At 37.1% G+C, this 19,023-nt stretch overlaps 3 protein-coding genes across 3 annotated transcripts; 2 read left to right on the top strand and 1 right to left on the bottom strand.

Moving 5' to 3' along the window:
* The first annotated feature begins 5,376 nt into the window (after positions 1-5,376).
* LOC137943526 (mechanosensitive ion channel protein 6-like) lies at positions 5,377-10,044 on the top strand. Its single transcript, XM_068789021.1, has 5 exons — positions 5,377-7,175; positions 7,860-7,983; positions 8,536-8,829; positions 8,961-9,163; positions 9,765-10,044. The coding sequence occupies exons 1-5, from the start codon at positions 5,377-5,379 to the stop codon at positions 10,042-10,044; spliced, it is 2,700 nt and encodes an 899-aa protein (XP_068645122.1).
* A 6,879-nt stretch (positions 10,045-16,923) lies between these two features.
* On the top strand, positions 16,924-17,960 carry LOC137944163 (glutathione S-transferase F8, chloroplastic-like). Its single transcript, XM_068789721.1, has 3 exons — positions 16,924-17,115; positions 17,203-17,251; positions 17,360-17,960. The coding sequence occupies exons 1-3, from the start codon at positions 16,966-16,968 to the stop codon at positions 17,815-17,817; spliced, it is 657 nt and encodes a 218-aa protein (XP_068645822.1). The 5' UTR covers positions 16,924-16,965; the 3' UTR covers positions 17,818-17,960.
* Positions 17,961-18,029: 69 nt separating this feature from the next.
* LOC137943525 (protein IQ-DOMAIN 19-like) lies at positions 18,030-18,755 on the bottom strand. The gene is made up of 2 exons (XM_068789020.1): positions 18,537-18,755; positions 18,030-18,387 (listed from the first exon to the last, which is right to left on the bottom strand). Exons 1-2 carry the CDS (start codon positions 18,753-18,755, stop codon positions 18,166-18,168), a joined length of 441 nt encoding a protein of 146 aa, XP_068645121.1. The 3' UTR covers positions 18,030-18,165.
* Between the last annotated feature and the right edge of the window lie 268 nt (positions 18,756-19,023).

Below are 19,023 nucleotides of genomic sequence, written 5' to 3'. Positions count from 1 at the left end.
ACATATTTATACACTTTAATATTACGTAAATTACAAGATTTCCTTTTGTAATCTCTTGGAGGATAAATCAGAGGATTTCCTCCTCTGATTTCTCAGATGAGGATTTTCCTCCTCTGATTTATCCTCTAACAACTCATGCCAACAATCCCCCTCAAGTTGGTGCATTTAGATCTCTAATGCCCAACTTGCCAAGTGACTTCTAGAAGTTGTTGTTGCATACCGCTTTTTTAAATATGTCTACCAACTGGTCTTCAAATTTAAGAAATGGAAATCAAATTATTTTGGCCTCAAGGTTTTGCTTGATGAAGTGTCGATCTACTTTCACATGTTTAGTTCGATCATGCTAAACCAGATTATGTGAAATATCAATAGTCACCTTGTTATCATAGAATAAGTTCATCTCATGGCTTGGGGCAAAGCCAATTTCGGTTAATAATCTCTGAAGCTAGAGAAGGTCACAAAGACCCTTAGCCTCCCACGAAACTTGACTTCAACACTTGATAATGCTACCACCTTTTGTTTCTTACTTCTCCATGTAACTAGGTTCCCTCCAGCAAACGTAAAATAGCCAGAGGTGGATCTTCTATCTGAAATATTCTTCATCCAGTCAGCATCAATATAACATTCAACCCTTAGGTGGTTGTTTCTTGAGAACATAAGTCCTTTTGTAGGGGAGGACTCTAGGTATTGAAGAATTTTACACACAACATTCATATGATCTTCATTTGGACAATGCATGGATTGACTTACTACACTTATTGCATAGGCAATGTTAGGTCGTATAAGGGAGAGATAAATAAGTTTCCCAACCAACCTCTGGTACTTTCCTTTATCTATTGGCACTTGGTTTGGGTATGTTAAGGAGTAGTCCCACATGAATTAGTAAAAACAAATATGTTGAGTTTATTAGTTGGAAAAGAGGTTTCCTAAGATGGCTAGTTATTTTGGGATAGGCCTTGGACTCAACTTTATATGGTATTAGAGTAGATACTCATATGTGGGCCTCTACCCAAATTATCCACATTTAAGAGCCCGAAGGGAATACACATTGAGGGAGAGTGTTAAGGAATAGTCCCACATGTATTACTGAGAACAAATATGTTGAGTTTATTAGTTGGTAAAGAGGTTTTCTAAGATGGCTAGTCATTTTGGGATAGGCCTTGGTCCTAACTTCACAGATTATTCTCCAAGCTTGTGGTTTTGGATTATTGGGGGTATTTGTAGGCTTACACTCTAATAGTCCAACTTCAAATAATAAATCTAGGATATATTTTTGTTGAGAAAGGAATATGCCTTGTTGAGATCTAGCAACTTCAATCCCTAGAAAATATTTGAGTCCTCCCAGATTTTTCATCACAAATTCTGTTTTCAATTGCCAGTTGTTTCTTCTGGATCATCTCCTGTAATGATCATATCGTTTACATAGACTATCTACATTGTTACCTTACCCCATTGATGCTTTAAAAATAGTGTATGATCTGAGTTACTTTTTTGAAAACCATATTTTCTCATTGCCAAGCTCAATCGCCCAAACCACACTCTAGGAGATTGCTTCAACCCGTACAATAGTCGTTGTAGCTTGCACACCACCCTTGCTTCCGAATTTGCTATATATCCCGGAGGGACATCCATGTAGATTTTTTCTTTAAAATCTCTATGAAGAAATGTATTTTTAGCGTCAAGTTGGTGTAAACACCAATCAAGGTTAGCCGCAAGAGATAACAATGCCCTAACAATATTTAATTTGGCTACTAGTGAGAATATCTCTTGGTAGTCTACGCCATATGTCTGTGTGTATCCTTTTGCTTCTAGCCTCACCTTGTACCGTTCAATTGATCCATCAGATTTGTACTTGATGGAGAATACCCATTTACACCCCATTGTGTTGTGACATTTGGGTAATGGAACTAGACTTCATGTCTCATTTTTCATTAATGCTTCCATTTCTTCCTTCATAGCTTGAACCTACCTACGATCTTTTAGAGATTCATCAACACTTGTGGGTATATGGTTTGAGGAGAGTTCACTTACAAAGTTCTTGAGGGGTTCAAACAGTTCTTTTATGGATACATAATTGGCCATCGAATATCCCGATCTTTGTTCCTTCACTTTAGGAGAATATCTATTCAGTAGTTTGTCCTGATTATGCATGATAGGTAATTGATAGCCACATATGGGAGTATCCGCTCATTAGAATTTTGAGGTGTGGCAGGAGTACTTACCTCACTAATATTCTCAGGAGATGGGTCACTGGATACTGAAGAGAGGAGTACTATTACCTTAACTTCTGGAGATGTCGGCTCTAGATTAGGTTATGCTACTTTAACTTCTGAAGATGCCACTATATTAGTGTCTTTGAACCAATCAAATGTCAATCAATTCATCGCTTCTTCTTCTCGTGTCACCTCCGGAAGAGAAGAATTAGATGAGGGAGGAGAGTAAAAAGTATCGGATTCCAAGAATGTGACATCCATAGTCACATATGTGTGGCGAGGAGTTGGATTGTAGCGTTGGTAACCTTTTCTATGTATCACATATCACAAAAAAGGACACCGAATAGCACAAGGATCAAGTTTTGTGCACTGGATTGTGATATTTGTTGATGATTGCACTCGAATGACTTCGATTTATTTGTTGAAACATAAGGATGAGGTCTTCAATAAATTTCAATCCTTTCCTGAAATGTTTCAAACTTAGTTCTTCACTAAGATTTGAATTCTTTGATCTGATAATGGTGGAGAATATGTGAATCAACAGTTTCGTGATTATTTCTAATGTCATGGACCGATTCATGAAATTTCATGCCCCCAAACTTCTCAGCAAAATGGTAGTACTGAGTAAAAAAAATGCCATATTCTTGATGCAATTCGAGCTCTTTTACTTGGAACTCACATGCCTAGTCACCATTGAACTCACGTCCATCTTATTAACTGCATGCCCTCCAAAGTGCTTGAGTTCAAGATTCCACAATTGGTCTTGTCAACCTATGTTTCACAATTAACGGTTTTGATACTTTTACCTTGAATTTTTGGCTGCATTGTGTTTGTTAATCTCCAAAAAATATTTCTTCTGTATATTCAACTTCTCTACTTTCATTACAGATTACACATATTAATACACTTTAGATTACATAGATTACATAATTTCCTCATCAGAGGATTTCCTTCTCTGATTTCTTGGATGAAGATTTTCCTCCTCTAATTTCTCTCGAAAGATAAATTAGAGGATTTATCCTTTGATTTATCCTCTCACAACTCATGCCAACTACTCATCTTTGATTCCTTGATATGATTTCTTCAACACTCCCCCTCAAGTTGGAGTTTGTAACTGCAACTTGTAAACTATTTTGGTTATGAAAGTTGTGTACCTTAAAAAATTCAGATTTTGTGTGGCCTCCTTTGAAGCCAAGAAATTTTCTCTTCATCTTCGAGCACCATTAAAAGATTAACATATGTCCTCAAGAAGAGAATCTTTCTTCTCATTGTTGGGACTGCTAAAAAGACAAACACCTACAATGTTTCTCATTAATTTGAATCCTCGAGGCACTTCTTTTAGCAAAACTTCAATGAACATGGCAATAGTAACTCAATAAGTAATAGATAGACAAGAGAAGAGAGAAGCGTTAATGCTCTTCTTGCAGCACAAAAATGATCAATATGCATACAACATGACAGCAAACTCAACGAACAGAGATAGGAAATTATGAGAATAGGAAGATAAATAACATGCGACAATAATATGTTGCCTTCTTACATGAGATAAAAACAGAATTATGGAGAAAGACAACCATCCCAAACTGGAAGAAGAGGGAATCTCTTGCCAAAAAGCAGACTACTATTAAAAAATAGGAGTCTAGAAACTAGGAAACCTTGTGAACTTGCAAACTCACGATACCATATTATTATAACATCGATAAAATAAAATAGGATAGTCATAAAGAAGTCATGGAAGATTAATAAATAGGAACCGCACAACAAGAAAGTTAAAAACACAAGAAACTCATAAGAACTCAGATACATCCAACAAGTATTGATTTCTAGAAAATGCAAACTCAAAAGTACTTCAAAGACTTTTACAAATAGAGCATAACAAAAAAACTCAATGGTTTGTCTTGATCAAAGAAAAAAAAGGGAATCTTAAACCCCAAAACTTGAAACGAAACCGTGGTGGTCAAGCTATAACTTTGAGAATTTTTTGGCTTCTCTTTGCAATTAATCACAACCAAGTTGAAAAAGATATTAAAACTCAGAGACAAAAAAAAACTTGAGAGAAACACCTACAAGTAACTATCCTCAAGAAAGTCGTTGAATGAGGTGAATGAATTCAATATGTCTGACTATACACAAGAAGAACAAATTACTCAAGTGTCGTTTATTTTTCTTTTATGGTAAGCTTATGGCCTTGTTTGGAAGCCATAGAAAAGAAAAGAAAATGAGAGAGAAAGATATTTTATATTGTTTGGCCGTAGAGAATCATTGAGAGAAAACAAAATAAGAGAGAAAATCACTTTCTCTCTTAGTTAATAAATTTTCCTTCAGAGATTGACGGAATTTGGGGAGAAAAGAAAAGAAATAGAAACTGGAGAGAAAATTTTAATTATCAAATTTGTAATTTTAATTTTTTTCATTTTCTACATTTATTTTCCATGTGCAAAAGCTATTTACTCATGGGTTTTTTTAACAATGAATGAGCAAACGTCATTGCCGCTCGCCCGCTATTTAACATGTAATGTCGGGACGAGCTTCCTTCGACTGTTTTCTCCTCCCTTACCTTACGTTTCTCCACAAAAGCTGGCCATGCGAATTGCGGAGCCGCGCCCCTTCCTCCGAATACACAGCTCCGCCACCTTCACATTCCGCTACCATCTGTTTTCGACCTTTTTTTGTTCATGCGATTCTGAAGGCGGAAAGCAACGGGTGGCGGATTTTAGAGAACCACTTCCGCGTCTCACATGGTCGTCCTCCTACCTTCCTTTTTCATCGTACCTCGTCGGCGTTTTATTCCGGCGAATTTTTCGTTTCTAAATAGCATCGTCTTTCTATTTTCTGCTTTGTTTCGCTTTTTCAAGCTTCGAGTTTCCGTTTCACTACTTGTCGTCGTAGGTTGCCATTGCTAATGGGAGTGCTTGGAGCGACGAGCTGAGACCGGCAGGGATGCTGTTGATCCCTTTTCTGCGAATAGAATTTTTGTTACCCATTTTCGTTGCGGTTGTAAGCGAGGATCCTTCTGTAAAGTTTGAGAAAGTTCAGGCTTTATAAATTTATAGAGAATCAGAAAAAAAAATAGGAGAAAAAGGTAGAACCCCATTTGGATCCCACTTGGGTTTCTGTTATCTTTAATTTTTTCTGTTCTCCGCTGCGTGAAGCGAGGTCTGTCATGGATTCACTGCGTGAATCCTTCAAGCAACACAGCTCTCCGACACGTGATGAAAGCTACGAAGCCCTTCCTATGCTCTCTGAACATGACACTCTTACGAGGGTTGTTGCAAATAGTGGAGAGGTTGTAGTGAAGGTCGACGGAGATGACCGGAGCATGGAGCAGTCTGCTGAAGTAAAGGCTGTTGATAGCCATGTCTGGAGAGGGTCGAACTACCAGTTCTGGAATAATGAAGCAGAAAAGGCCAATGTAGGGCGTGGCTCCGATTCTGAGTTCAATTTCCAGCGACCGTCTACTGATGACCCTCCATCTAAGCTGATAGGTCAATTCTTGCAAAATCTGCAAGCCTCTGGCGAAATGACATTAGACATGGACTTGGAGATGGAGGAGCTCCGGCCTGGTAGATACCTTCCACCCATCAGAGAAAGTCAGAAACAAATTTCCAAAGATCTGCGGGTCTCATTCCAATCTCCAAGGTCCCGCCAAAGTGAAATCTCGCCGCAGGCCACCGTGCGGCGGCGAAGCAAATTGTCCAGTTCCACCTCCTCCTCTGAGGAGGTGGAGCACAAGGCCAGTGCCCGTAAATCGGCATCTTCTGGACAAGTCCTTAAGTGTTCATCCAATTTATCCTTTCATCAGACTTCTAGTCTCCTGAGATCCAAAACCAAGTCAAGGCTGCTAGATCCCCCCCAACAAAACGAAGACAGGAAATCCGGGAAGTTGAAGTCCGGGCAGCTGAAATCGAGGATACTAAGTAGGCAGCGGGATGAGGATGAAGATGACCCCTTCTTCGAGGAAGATCTTCCTGATGAATTCAAGAAGGGTAAGTTGGACTGTGCGACCCTTTTCCAATGGCTGAGCCTCGTTGTTATCTTAGCTGGGTTGGCTTCTAGTCTTACGATTCGCCTCTTGGAGAGACAAACAGTGTGGGGGCTGCACCTTTGGAAATGGGAAGTCTTAGTTCTGGTTCTCATATGTGGCCGATTGGTTTCTGGTTGGTGTATCCGCTTGGTTGTCTTCTTTATTGAGCGTAATTTTCTCCTGCGGAAACGGGTTTTGTATTTCGTTTACGGCATCCGGAAGGCCGTTCAGAACTCTCTCTGGTTAGGTCTTGTTTTGATTGCTTGGCACCTTTTATTTGATAAGAAGGTGGAGAGAGAAACTAAGGGCAAAGCCTTGCCTTATGTGTCCAAAATTCTACTCTGCCTGGTTGTGGGTACCTTGATTTGGTTAGTAAAAACCCTCCTTGTAAAGGTGTTGGCGTCCTCCTTTCATGTGAATAGATATTTCGATAGAATTCAGGAAGCATTATTCAACCAGTATGTCATACAAACCTTGTCTGGCCCTCCATTGGTTGAGATCCAAAACATTAAAGATGAGGAAGAAAAGGTCATGGCGGAAGTTCAGAATCTTCAAAATGCAGGGGCTACTGTGCCAGCTGATCTTAGAGCTGCAGCCTTCCTTAAAAGCCCAAAATTGGTTGGGAGTGGTGGACTTCAGCGCAGTCCCATCAGTTCCATGTCTGGAAAAAGCGTTAGACTTTCAGATGGGGTGTCCAAGAACCAAGAGGGGATAACAATTGACCATCTTCATAGACTGAACCAGAAGAATATATCAGCTTGGAATATGAAAAGGCTGATGAAAATAGTGAGGCATGGGGTGCTATCCACTTTGGATGAACGTTTGGAGGTTATAGACCAGGCTGATGAGGATGAGTCTGCTTTGCAGATTCGAAGTGAGCATGAGGCCAAAAGAGCAGCAAAGAAGATTTTCAATAATGTTGCCGAGGCTGGAGCAAAGTAAGTAATTGTTGTTGCAGTTATTCCTGGTTTGTAGTTGCTGTTAAATTCATTCTGTGAATCCCTGCTTCTACGATCCATAGTCCTCTGACAGCTTGTATTAATATGTAAGTTGTGAGGTAGGGTATGACATGACATGTCAATGTTATCTACTATCTTAGTTGGCAGCTTTGTATCTTAACCAACAATTCTTTGTTTGAGATAAAAAATTTCTTCGGAGAGACATTTCTATTTAAGATTGAACTTCATTTGGCAGGTCTTTGGTTGATAGAATACATGTCATATGCTCTTTTGTCTTCCTGTCAACCATTTGCATTTACTTATTTTAGATGTCTCTATTCTGTTTCCTGCCCAGTTAGGGCAGGGCCTCTGAGTCCTTGTATGAGAACTACAAGAAATATTACTAAAGAAATTAAGATTCATATGTCATGAGCAACAGTTATCTATCATTATAAGGATTGCAGTAGCACTTTGTAGTTTATTTGTCATTTAACTGATCTCCAGGGAAGTTTTTACAGATTTACTGATAGTTTGAGTGAAGAGGTTGTAGAATCTTTCCATGACCTGGGACTTGGTTTTGGAATAGCTCCATTCATCTACTTGCAGCTCAGCTTTCCTCATTATGTTGCTCAAAACTCTTTCATCACCTGGAAATACTGATCTGGGTACTCAACCAATTTGCAGATGCATCTGTCTCGAAGATCTGATGCGTTTTATGAGAGAAGATGAGGCCATAAAGACTATGGGTCTTTTTGAAGGAGCAAATGAGACCATGAGGGTCAGCAAAACAGCGCTAAAAAACTGGGTGGTAATGAGGATATGTTCTTTCTTTCTTTATAAAAATGGTGATTTGTCTTTTATCCTCATGATTCTGTAAAAAGCAACAAAAAGGTAAAAATTAGTTACACTTTTTGACAGATAAGGCTGTGTTGCATTAGTAAGGACAGTTAGACATTAGCGTTGGAACGCTCTGAAGTTTGAAGTTCATAAACTAGATAGACCCTGAAACGAGTTATAATGTTATCATAGTTAGTCAGGTCAACTGAGTACATAAAATGTTTAGAGTTAGGACATTCTTATAATAATATTATTGAAAATTTGTTACAGTTGCTTCCCCAGATACTGATGTGATCCAGACATAGTGTTCTCTTCCCCTTGGAAGCTTTTCTTTTGGGATGGGTGAAAGACAAAACATTTGCAACTTGGAGTTTTTATATAAATGTAATTAAAGAGAATCCAGAGTTCTTAATGCTATGCTTATAGTGGTAGTCTCGGGTGAAATATGTGTCAGGCATTACTGTATTAATCTAGATACCTGATATAATTGTGATTGTCTCAATCTGTTCCTTGGTATTTTCAGATTGGAGCATTCAGAGAGAGAAGAGCCCTCTCCTTGACATTGAATGACACAAAAACAGCTGTAAATAAGCTCCACCAGATGGTAAATATTGTCGTGGGGATCGTAATTGCGATCATATGGCTCCTTATTCTTGGGATTGCCACAACGCATCTTCTCGTTCTTATTAGCTCTCAGCTTCTCTTGGTGGTGTTCATCTTCGGAAACACCTGTAAGACAATATTCGAAGCCATTATCTTTGTATTCGTAATGCATCCATTTGATGTTGGGGATCGCTGTGAGATTGATAGTGTGCAGGTCAGTGATGGAATTCACTTCAATCATCAATCTTTTTGTTGGATGTCTTGTTTTAACTATCTTGTTTTCTTCTGATAGATAAAATGGTATTTAAAATTGTTTCTTTAACTTCTAAAAGTGATTTCTGGCAGATGGTAGTGGAGGAGATCAACATCCTGACAACAATCTTTCTGAGATATGATCATCAGAAGATTGTGTATCCGAACAGTGTTCTTTCTTCCAAGCCAATCAGTAATTATTATCGGAGTCCAGACATGGGTGATGCCATTGATTTTAGTATTCACCTAGCTACACCAGTGGAAAGGATCACTGTAATGAAAGACCGAATAAAGAGGTCAACAACCAATCTGAATCTTCTCTTTCTATTTTTTGACTGTTCAGTTTCCAAAGCAGGACTTTTCCAACTTAAGGTTCACTCTAGTATGTGATGTTTATTCTGAAGATGTTTTAAATTGTTCATGCTTTTTGGCCTGATCCACACAGTTTAAGTATGAATACAGATATCGATGTTCTCATAGTAAGAAATAACATGCTTTTGCATTAGTTACATTAAGACTCCTTTTCTTTCTGTAATCTCTTATTTGTGTGGAACTTGTTAGTTGCTCTGTTCACATAAGATGTTTTTGAGATTAAAAGGTGAAATCTTAGTTTCTAAATGGCTATAGAATTACATATGTATAGAAACTATATTTTATGCCTCAAATAATTGAACAATGTGCTGATCTGTGAAGCAACAATGAACGCCAGAAGATTGTTTTTCCTACTAAAATCTACTATTGCTCAAATAAATGTTTTCAGTCTGCCTTAACTGATCATCAAGTTCACTTATCTCTGGCTTTTCAATGTGCAGTTTACTTAATTTAGTAGTATAGAGCAGAGAAAACATTAATGAATGAATCACCTGCTTGCTGCTAAAGTTTTCTTTTGTATTGCAGGTATATTGTGAGCAAGAGTGAACACTGGTATCCAGAACCAATTGTAATGATTAGAGAAGTGGAAGACATGAACAAGTTGCAATTATCAGTCTGGTTGCAGCATCGGATGAATTATCAGGACATGGGGGAGAGATGGATTAGGAGAGAATTTGTGGTCCAAGAAATGATCAAAATTTTCAGAGAACTGGATATCGAGTACCGAATGTTACCTCTGGAGGTGAACTTCAGAAATATGCCCCCTGTGTCCTCCAACCGGCTGCCATCGACATGGACCACCTGATTGTACAAATCAAAATTTTAACCAGAGTATTTTAAGTTGGAGAGAAAGTAGCTTTACTAGATGATTACTGATTCTGTGGTCGGGAACTCTGTAGATGGCATGAGGTGAAAGTTAGATTTTCTTCTCCCCTCGTTTTCCCAGATACAGTAGAATAAACATACTTGAAACCAAAGGCTTGAAATCAGCAGAAATAATATTAGATAAACACATGAACGAGATACCATCTTTTGTACAGAAAATTTTTGTTTATTTTTTGAACTTTTGCTGGCTTTTTGTGTGTTCTGCTGCCTTGTTGGCTACTGTACAGTTTGGCTGCTTTGTCCATCCTAGAAAGCCTTGCCATTGCTGGTGGTTTGTTTGGGTTCCGCAAGGAATGAGAGAGTCAGTTAGTTATATTGCATAACTTGGACTGGTCTTGAACCAGGTTCAACCAGAAACAATGCCCTTCAGTAAGCAGAGAGACCACGAGGTGGGTCACAACTCACTACCCAGTTGATTGGGTTGGGTTGAGTTGGTCCATTTAACATCCGAATAGCTGATTAGATGTGGTCAAGGAATTCCCCTAATTGAGAGTAGGGGTGGGTATTGGATCGGGTTTTCTTTGTCACCACATTGGGTGGGATTAAGGTTGGTGACAAATATTTAGTGCGGGTTTAGGGTAGTGATGGGTTTTACCAAACCCGATCTGAATCTGACCTGACCTTGGCCCTAACCCTAACCCAATGTAATTAACTAGCATTTAATTTTTTGGATAATTTTATATTATTCTTTATCTATATAGTATTATAATTTTTTTATATAGATTATTGTTTAAAAAATTACACTATTAAATAAATTGTATATAAGCCTATTGGTTGAAGCAGAGGGATACAGAGACAGAGACAGGGTAGGGATAGAGATCAAGTTAGGTGGGACCCCGACCCATCCCATGCCCACCATAATTGTAAGGTCCTACTCTTTCCATCTATATCCCAAACGAAATGATAGTTAATTTCTATATGTTTGGTTCTTTCATGAAAAAACGAATTTCTATATGTTTGGTTCTTTCATGAAAAAACGAATTTCTATATACTTTCTTTCTTTTAAGAGTAAAAATCTTTATAAAATGGTAATTTAGTTGTCACACCTTATAACTATCATGTTCTTTACATCAAATTCAAAGTCTAATACGATAGATCTCTCCACAACAATTTACGTGCAATGTGAGCTATTGCTTTGTACTTGGCTTTAACATCGGAGTTAGCAACAATTGTCTCCTTTTTACTCTTTTAGATGATTAGATTTCCTAGAAAAATTAGTACACCGTTGATTGAACTTTGATTTTGCCTAATTTACATAGAAAAATACCTTTAAATTTTAATATATCTACTAGGTTTAGAGTGTATACCTTTGTTCGAAGCACCTTTCAAATACTTCAGAATCCTGTAAACTACTTGTAGGTATATCTTCATAGAAGTTTTTTAATAAATTGATTAAGCAATGTCAAAGTCTTGTGACCGTGGAATAACTTAGTTTCCCAACTCATCTTCCATAAGTCCTATTATCTAATATTGATTTTGATCATCCTTAAGGCAAGAGTTTGTTTCTATGGGTGAACCACTTCACTTGGCTCCAAAAAGTCTAGACTTTTATAACTACCACAATTTTCACAAAGTATTTCAAAGTGTTCCACATCTTTTAACTTGGCTCCAAGTAGTCTAGACTTTTATAACAACCTCAATATTCACGAAGTACCTAAAGTGTCCCACATATTTTCACTTGGCTCCAAGTAGTCTAGACTTTTGTAACTACCTCAATTTCTAAGAAGTATCTCAAAGTGTCTCTTAAGTACTTAGCCAATACTACCCAAAAGACCGGCCTGGTAGGTTGCGGAAAGCCAAACATTTAACCTAGGATAATTCATAACATCACACACCCATTTGAGAAAGAGCTTGCCCTCAAGCTCTTACGAGCCGACGCTCAACAAGCTCCTCCGTTACGAACCGATGTCCACGACGGCCCACTCTAGCAACATCGCTAGGTCTCCCCCTCCAAGATTCGAACTCGCAATGTTAGTAGTGACTCTAATACTAAATGTTAAGTACCTAGCCAATACTACCCAAAAAACCGCCCTGGTAGGTAGCGAAAAGCCAAATACTTAACCCAAGATCATAATAGTGTCCCACATTTTTAGTTTGAAAATAACCTTCAAGTGATCCTTCACTTCCTTTGCCCCTTTAAGCCTATTATTCACATATATAATCAAAATCACCACTTGAAGGACAAAAAAAAATGATGTGAAAGACTTTGTTGAAAATAATGTAAGCTTTAGACTTGGGAGAATATTTTCTCCTTGATATAGATTGTAAGGGGAGTAAGGATAAAATAGTCATTTTAAGTTTTCTTTTTAAGTTTATACACAAATGAGTTAGTCATTTGTGTTAGTCAGAGGTGGTGGGACTTTTAGATCTACACTTTCCTCCTACCAAGACTATTTTCTCTTACCCTAATCTTGTCTCCTATTCCTTCTTTTTCCACATAGAAATGAGTGGGTTTAGAAAAGAGGCAGAAGGAGGAAGCTTTGGTAGAAGAAGCTTGACAACCTCTTATCACTAAAAATAAAATAAAAGAAAAAGTTTATCCTAATTTAAGTTATAAAATTCGCAAGCAAAGCTTCTATCCAAGAAAACTCTATCGACAAAGTTCGTTGTAATTTTTTAGCTAACAAAACTTTTGCAAAGAAAAGACAATTTTACTAGAAAAAATTAAAATTTTTACCCACAAAAAATGTTTTTTGTTGATAGAAGTTTAAACTTTTTGCAACAAAATTCAATTTTCAACTAGAAGAAATTAGAACTTCTACTTACTATAAGTCATAAAAATATAAAATATAAAAATAAATTTAATTTAAAATGCTCACTTTAGCGAGCAAAATCCAAAATCTATTGGAAGAAATTAACATGCTACTGGAGGAAAATTGGATTACATCCGTGAAAGTCACCTAAATAAAAAAAATAAAAAAATAACTTAATTTAGTTTAAAATGATCACTTATAAGGCAAAAACCAAAATATGTCAGAACAATTTAACCTTTTGCTAGCTAAAAATTAGATTCCACACGTGGAAGTCATAAAATACAAAAAAATAACACAACAAATTAAATTCAGGTTAAAATACACACTTCTACTAGCAAAAAATTACATTTCATTGGTTGAAGTATGTATTTTTAAAAAAAATTATTTTAATTTATTTTTATTTTTCCTATTTAAAGATTTAAGAAGTGTAGCTAAATGTAATAGTCACAAAAAAAAATATATTAAAAAATTGAGTCACATATTTTTAAAATGGACATTAAAATATATAAAAATGCATACAAACAATAATTAAGGTCCTCCAAGAGTTTATCTTCTCATGCAAACATTAGTCTTGTTGAAAACTCTTCAAGGTCCTATCTTTTTTAACTTTCATGAAGGGAGCTAGGATTGGAAGTCTTGGGAAAAGAGCGGAAACTTGTGTGTGAATGGAGTGCTTTGATGGAGGAGAGTAAATGGGATGATAAGGAGGATTATGGGAGTAAGATAAGGGCTCTTGAGGGCAAGAGGGACCACATGGGGATCTTGGAAGAAGGAACCAAAAACACTTCAAGGCAAGGGGGAGAGAGGGGGAAAAGGGGAGACGGGAGTCTAACATGAATCTCATGAGATGAAGTCTCATTGGAGTGACTCAATTCAAAAGTGTTTTAATTATTTTAATTCTTTTTAACTATTGTCTAGTTTGATTATAATTAGGAGTAGTATTCTTGGTAAATTTGGGACATGGGTAGTTTAATTTAACTCTAATTTTATATATTTATTCTATTATAAATAGAGAACCAATATACTCAATCAACATAGTCAATAAATTATTATTTTTTTCTAAAAATTCAACATGGTATCAAAACAGGTTTTGTGAGTTGATTTGGTCAATCCAAGTAGTTTTTTCCTTAGAATCTTCACTTTCATACTGCACTTTCTATATTAAAAATTATATGTTGACAAAAAAATATTTGAGTCTATTTTTCAATACAAAAATAATTTATGCAATTAGAGTTTTCTACATAGAGAAATCGACATTTGAAGCAGCAAATGTCAGACTATAGGAAATGTTTAAGCAACATAAAAAAGATTCATCTTTTGAGATATTTTACGCCATAAATGGAGAATTATATATCAAAAGAAAGCTTCATGAGTCTAGTTTTTTACTGAACAAACTGTTTCTCAATTTGATGTTTCTAAAGAGAGATTTCAATATAAAAAAACTTAAGGGTCATATAGAAGTGCATAATTTGTGGACATCCGAATTTTAAACTCTTCCCTCTAATACTTAATGGTCATACTAGAAAGGATTATTTGTTTCTATTTTGGTTGATTTTCCTTTGAGTATATAAATTCTAGGTTCCAAATTTTGTGTTTCGATTGCCTGCATCATGAGTTTACAAGCATGTACATCATAGTCTTTCTTCTCTATCAAAATTCAGTTTTTCATGTACAATATAGCAACTATGCATGCCAAAGTTTTCTTTTCTTTTTCTCTCTAGCCATTACCTTCAATTTGAATGAAATAAATTCACTCTTGTATGGATGGAGATTCCTTTAAAATTTCTTCTTCAATACCTTTTTTTTTTGCTGGACAAAAGTAACTTGTCTCCCCATGAAATCCTGAATTAGGGTTTGAAGTTATTCCAAAAGAGAACCAAAGGAGAACAAGGGTATATTTCTCACTTTTTTTTTCTATTGGAGCTTCCTTTTTTTATTTTATTAACTTGTTGCCATTGACTCTTAGAATAAGCAAGTTTTCTTATTCAACTCCTTTTACTACCCTTAATGGACATTTTTCCCCAAAAGTTTATACTTTTTGGTCTATTGTGGTAAAATTTCAAAAGATATTACAAAATTTGGTCTTCTAATTTATTTTATCCCTTTTTATTTCAAGATTGGTCGCTCTCATTAATCTATTGCTTTGATGAGTGCCTTCTCTTTTTGGAAGTGTGAATGTTGCATTGCCACTTCCCATTTGAAGTATGAGTGTTATTATCTTTGTGTTCCTCTAGTATTTCTATCACTTATCATCTTTTATTTTCATCACTTCGAAACAATGCTTGTAGAACCACTACCTATAAAAACAAAAGTACGCACAACATCCAGCTTGAGTGAAATCTTTTATTCTTCACCCTAGAGGTGATTTTTGTTTGAACTACCCTTAAAAATTTAGAAGTCACTTTTTTTGCCCTAAAATCGGGCTTTTTTTTCGCCTTGAAATCGAGTGAAGTTTTTTTTTTTCTGACTTAGACCAATTTAAGTGGTGTATGAAGTTTTATTGTACAACTAAGAATGATTTTCTTCTCTCATATTTGTTTTTTCTAAGTTGGATCTCTATGTCCTTCTTATCCTCAACTTGTGGTAGAGAAGTAAAAAGAGAACGACAAAGAAAAATGTATATTATTTATGTGATCAGAACAATCAAAAGGGAGAACAAAAAAATGAAGATTTTGCATCTATGAAGAATATTTTCAGCTAAAGAAGATGAAAGACCGAAAATCTTTTTCCTAGCAAACTAAAGTTACAAACTCCAGTTTGAGGGGGAGTGTTGAGGAGCAATTATGGATGAGTCTTACGTGATTCTCATGTGAAGAAGTCTCAAATACGGAGAATTAATATAATGGAGTCCAATAGGAATCTCATGGGAGAAAGTCTCACTAGTGTGTATTAACTCAAAGGTGTTTTAGTTATCTTAATTCTTTAATTATTTGTTAGTTTGATTATAACGAGAAGTACTATTCTAAGTGTAATTGGGATATGAGTAGTTTTATTTAACTTGGATTCTACGTATTTCCTCTTATTATAAGTGGAGACTCGATATACTCATAATAGAGAGGAAATTAAAAATATGTAAGCAGAACATATCGACAACTATCTTAAATCATAACATTAAAAACATTAAACAACATTTTGAGTCCTAAATTGTCCAATTTGCATTGACTTCATTAGTAACACTATAATTTGAGACGTTTGCTAAGGGTATTGATTCATCTAAATAAAGCATGTTTTCCCATAGCTAAGTGATTTGATGTGGAGGGAAGTTTTGTTGCATCGATCTTAGGGTTTTTCCTACCATCTTCTTGTCGCTTCGTCAAGATTTTCTTGAGGTTTTGAGTTTTAATTATTTGCCATATTGGTAATTGATCTAACTTTTCATTGGATTGTCAATAGAGAGTTTGAACAACAACGAGATGTCAGAGAGAGGAGATTTCATATGCCCATAGGTCCAAGTATTCATGATAAATTTACCAAAAAAGTGTCATCTTCTGTTGAGGCGGCAAATTATCAGATTGACAAGGTTTAGAATTGTTATTTCTTGCTAGAATTTACACTGTGACACATGAACACACATATACACACGTGCACATACATACAGGCACACACCTATAAAAAGTTCAATCTATCCCATTAGTTAGACATTAAATCCCATCTATATTCAAATATGTGATAGAGTTAAAAATTCGATTCTATTTTCATTTTATTCCTCGTATCGTTTTGTGAATAGACTATAAAAACAATTAAAATTTTAAAATAAAAATTAAATATAATTATAATATAGGAAACCATAAATTACACTAAACCTACATGTGTAATAATCTAAATATATTAATTAAATACTTAAAATAAATAGTATAATTATTATTAAGAAAAAAAATACCTTCTCTACCATGAGCTTGTGTAATTTTTTTTTCTTGTGTAGATTTCCGACCGACGTGTCACCGGTGCTCCTTGTGCTTTTACTTGTTTCAGAATCGGCCAGCGCAGGTCCCTAACCTTTAAGCTTTATCTGCTTGTCGTCTAGTTCATTTGTGGCCGTCCCCGTCTATCCTGAGCAGCTCCGGGCGAGAGTGAGACACAGAGAGAAGATGGCCAGCGTGAAGATCTATGGTCCGCCCATTTCGACGGCGGTGTCCCGTGTACTGGCTTGTCTTCTCGAGAAGGAGGTGCAGTACAAGCTCATTAACGTCAACATGGCCAAAGGGGAGCACAAGAAGCCCGATTACCTCAAGTTACAGGTCATCTCTTTCCCTTGCTTTACTTCTTCATTCCGAAAACCAGAATTTTTCCATCATTAACGTTCATTTAGTCCATCTATGCAACAGCCCTTTGGTCAAGTCCCTCTCTTTCAAGACGAAGATATCACCCTCTTCGGTAATCTGATCCACAAACTCCATTTCCCAAAACCTCTCTATATAATCTGTAGTTGCTCGATGCTGTTGCTTTTCATCATCAACTTTAATTTAGTTTGGGCATTGGCAGAATCAAGAGCGATTTGCAGGTACGTGTCGGAGAAGTACAGTTCCCAAGGGAACCAGTCCCTTTGGGGAAAGGGTCCTCTGGAGCGAGCCTCCATCGACCAATGGCTGGAGGCTGAAGGCCAGAGCTTCAATCCGCCAAGCGCTGCTCTGGTTTTTCAGCTGGCTTTTGCGCCAAGGATGAGGATAAAGCAGGATTCGGTAGTGATAGACAAGAGCCTGGAGAAGTTGATCAAGGTGTTGGACGTGTATGAGAGGAGGCTCGAAGAGAGCCGGTTTCTGGCAGGCGAAGATTTCACTTTGGCAGATTTATCACATTTGCCAAATATACAGTATTTGGTGAAGGGGACGGAGAAAGGGGCGATTTTCACTTCGCGGCAGAACGTGAGTAGGTGGTGGGAGGAGATTTCTGGGAGAGATTCGTGGAAGAAGGTAGTCGATTTACAGAGCGGCAAGGCTTAAACTATGGGCATTTTACAGTCTCAAAGATAAGATTTATCTCCATTTTAGCATGTTAAAATTCCCTGATGCAAGTGACACTGTTCACAGATTATGTTTTATGTGAATCTCTTCTATTGGTAATTCAATTGGAATAATTTTCTCTACTCTTTTCATCTTCTTCCCTAATTCACTGAACCGTGGAGAGAGGAGTTGAAGCCCTTCATCCAGCACATTCAGATTCAGGGACTTTGGTTTCGATAAGATGAGTTCCTGGCATTAACAAGTGATTTTCTGCTAAATTTCCTTCATCGTTCACAATTGAGCGATTAAGCAACATTACAGCAAGCAAAATCTCCTTTATTGCATTCTTCATTTTTTCCACTGTCGAGAAGAACGCCGTAGTGGATGACGCTGAGCAAGCGGCATCTCCTCAGCCATTGTTAGGAGCTGCCTAGTTCGGACTCTTACCTGCAATCTCACCAGAGTGTGCATGCAATGCAGAGCGATCCGTGCCTGTCTTCTTACGCACACCCCGCGAACCAGTGCTTGGAGCTTCACAAGGCTTTTCAGTGCACGATATGCCCGTCTTGCCTGTCAATCATCAACGAAAGTAGGACGACTTGATCAATCTGTGAACCTCTCAACTCCTTCAATGGCTCAAGTTGACAAGGGTTGAGAATTAAATTTCCTTAGCTCTAGCTCAAGACGGATAGAAACGAGTTCAAGCGAGGAAAACATACCAGGTGACCCCTGAAACAAGTTTGGATTTTGATGGCAGCCAGGTCTTCCTCCGATATTGCTGCGGACTCAACATTCTCATTCTCCTCTGTTTCGTCTTCTTCTTCCTCATGTTCAGGATTTTTGTCAGTTTCAGCATTGTGAAGAAGGACGACGGTAGTGATGGGAGATTTACCCAACTTTCTTCGGAAGGATCCAAGCCACTTCCTGTATATTGCCATTCTCCAGTGATCTCTTCACTCTGTAATTGGACTCTCCTTTATCATATGGTGTTGCAGTAGGTCTACTTGCACTCTAAGGCATCTTCCATGAATATAAGGTAGCGTAAAGAGGGGGATTGTGCTGGGCATGTACAGAGGATGTTGGTCGGGCTGTCAGAGGAAAATTAAAGAAAGAAGAAGTCTGGTTTCAATGTCTGGGGAACGTGGTGGGATGTCTGGCTTTTTTACTCTCATTCTGGAGAAGAAGAGTAGGTCTCCCCTGACAAAA

This window comes from Aristolochia californica, unplaced genomic scaffold (genome assembly GCF_029961685.1).
Source record: "Aristolochia californica isolate CCGP_79_NKW_82.1479 unplaced genomic scaffold, dmAriCali1.0.hap1 SCAF_11, whole genome shotgun sequence".
In the NCBI taxonomy this organism is placed as follows: domain Eukaryota; kingdom Viridiplantae; phylum Streptophyta; class Magnoliopsida; order Piperales; family Aristolochiaceae; genus Aristolochia; species Aristolochia californica.
This window is presented reverse-complemented; position numbering and strand designations above follow the sequence as displayed.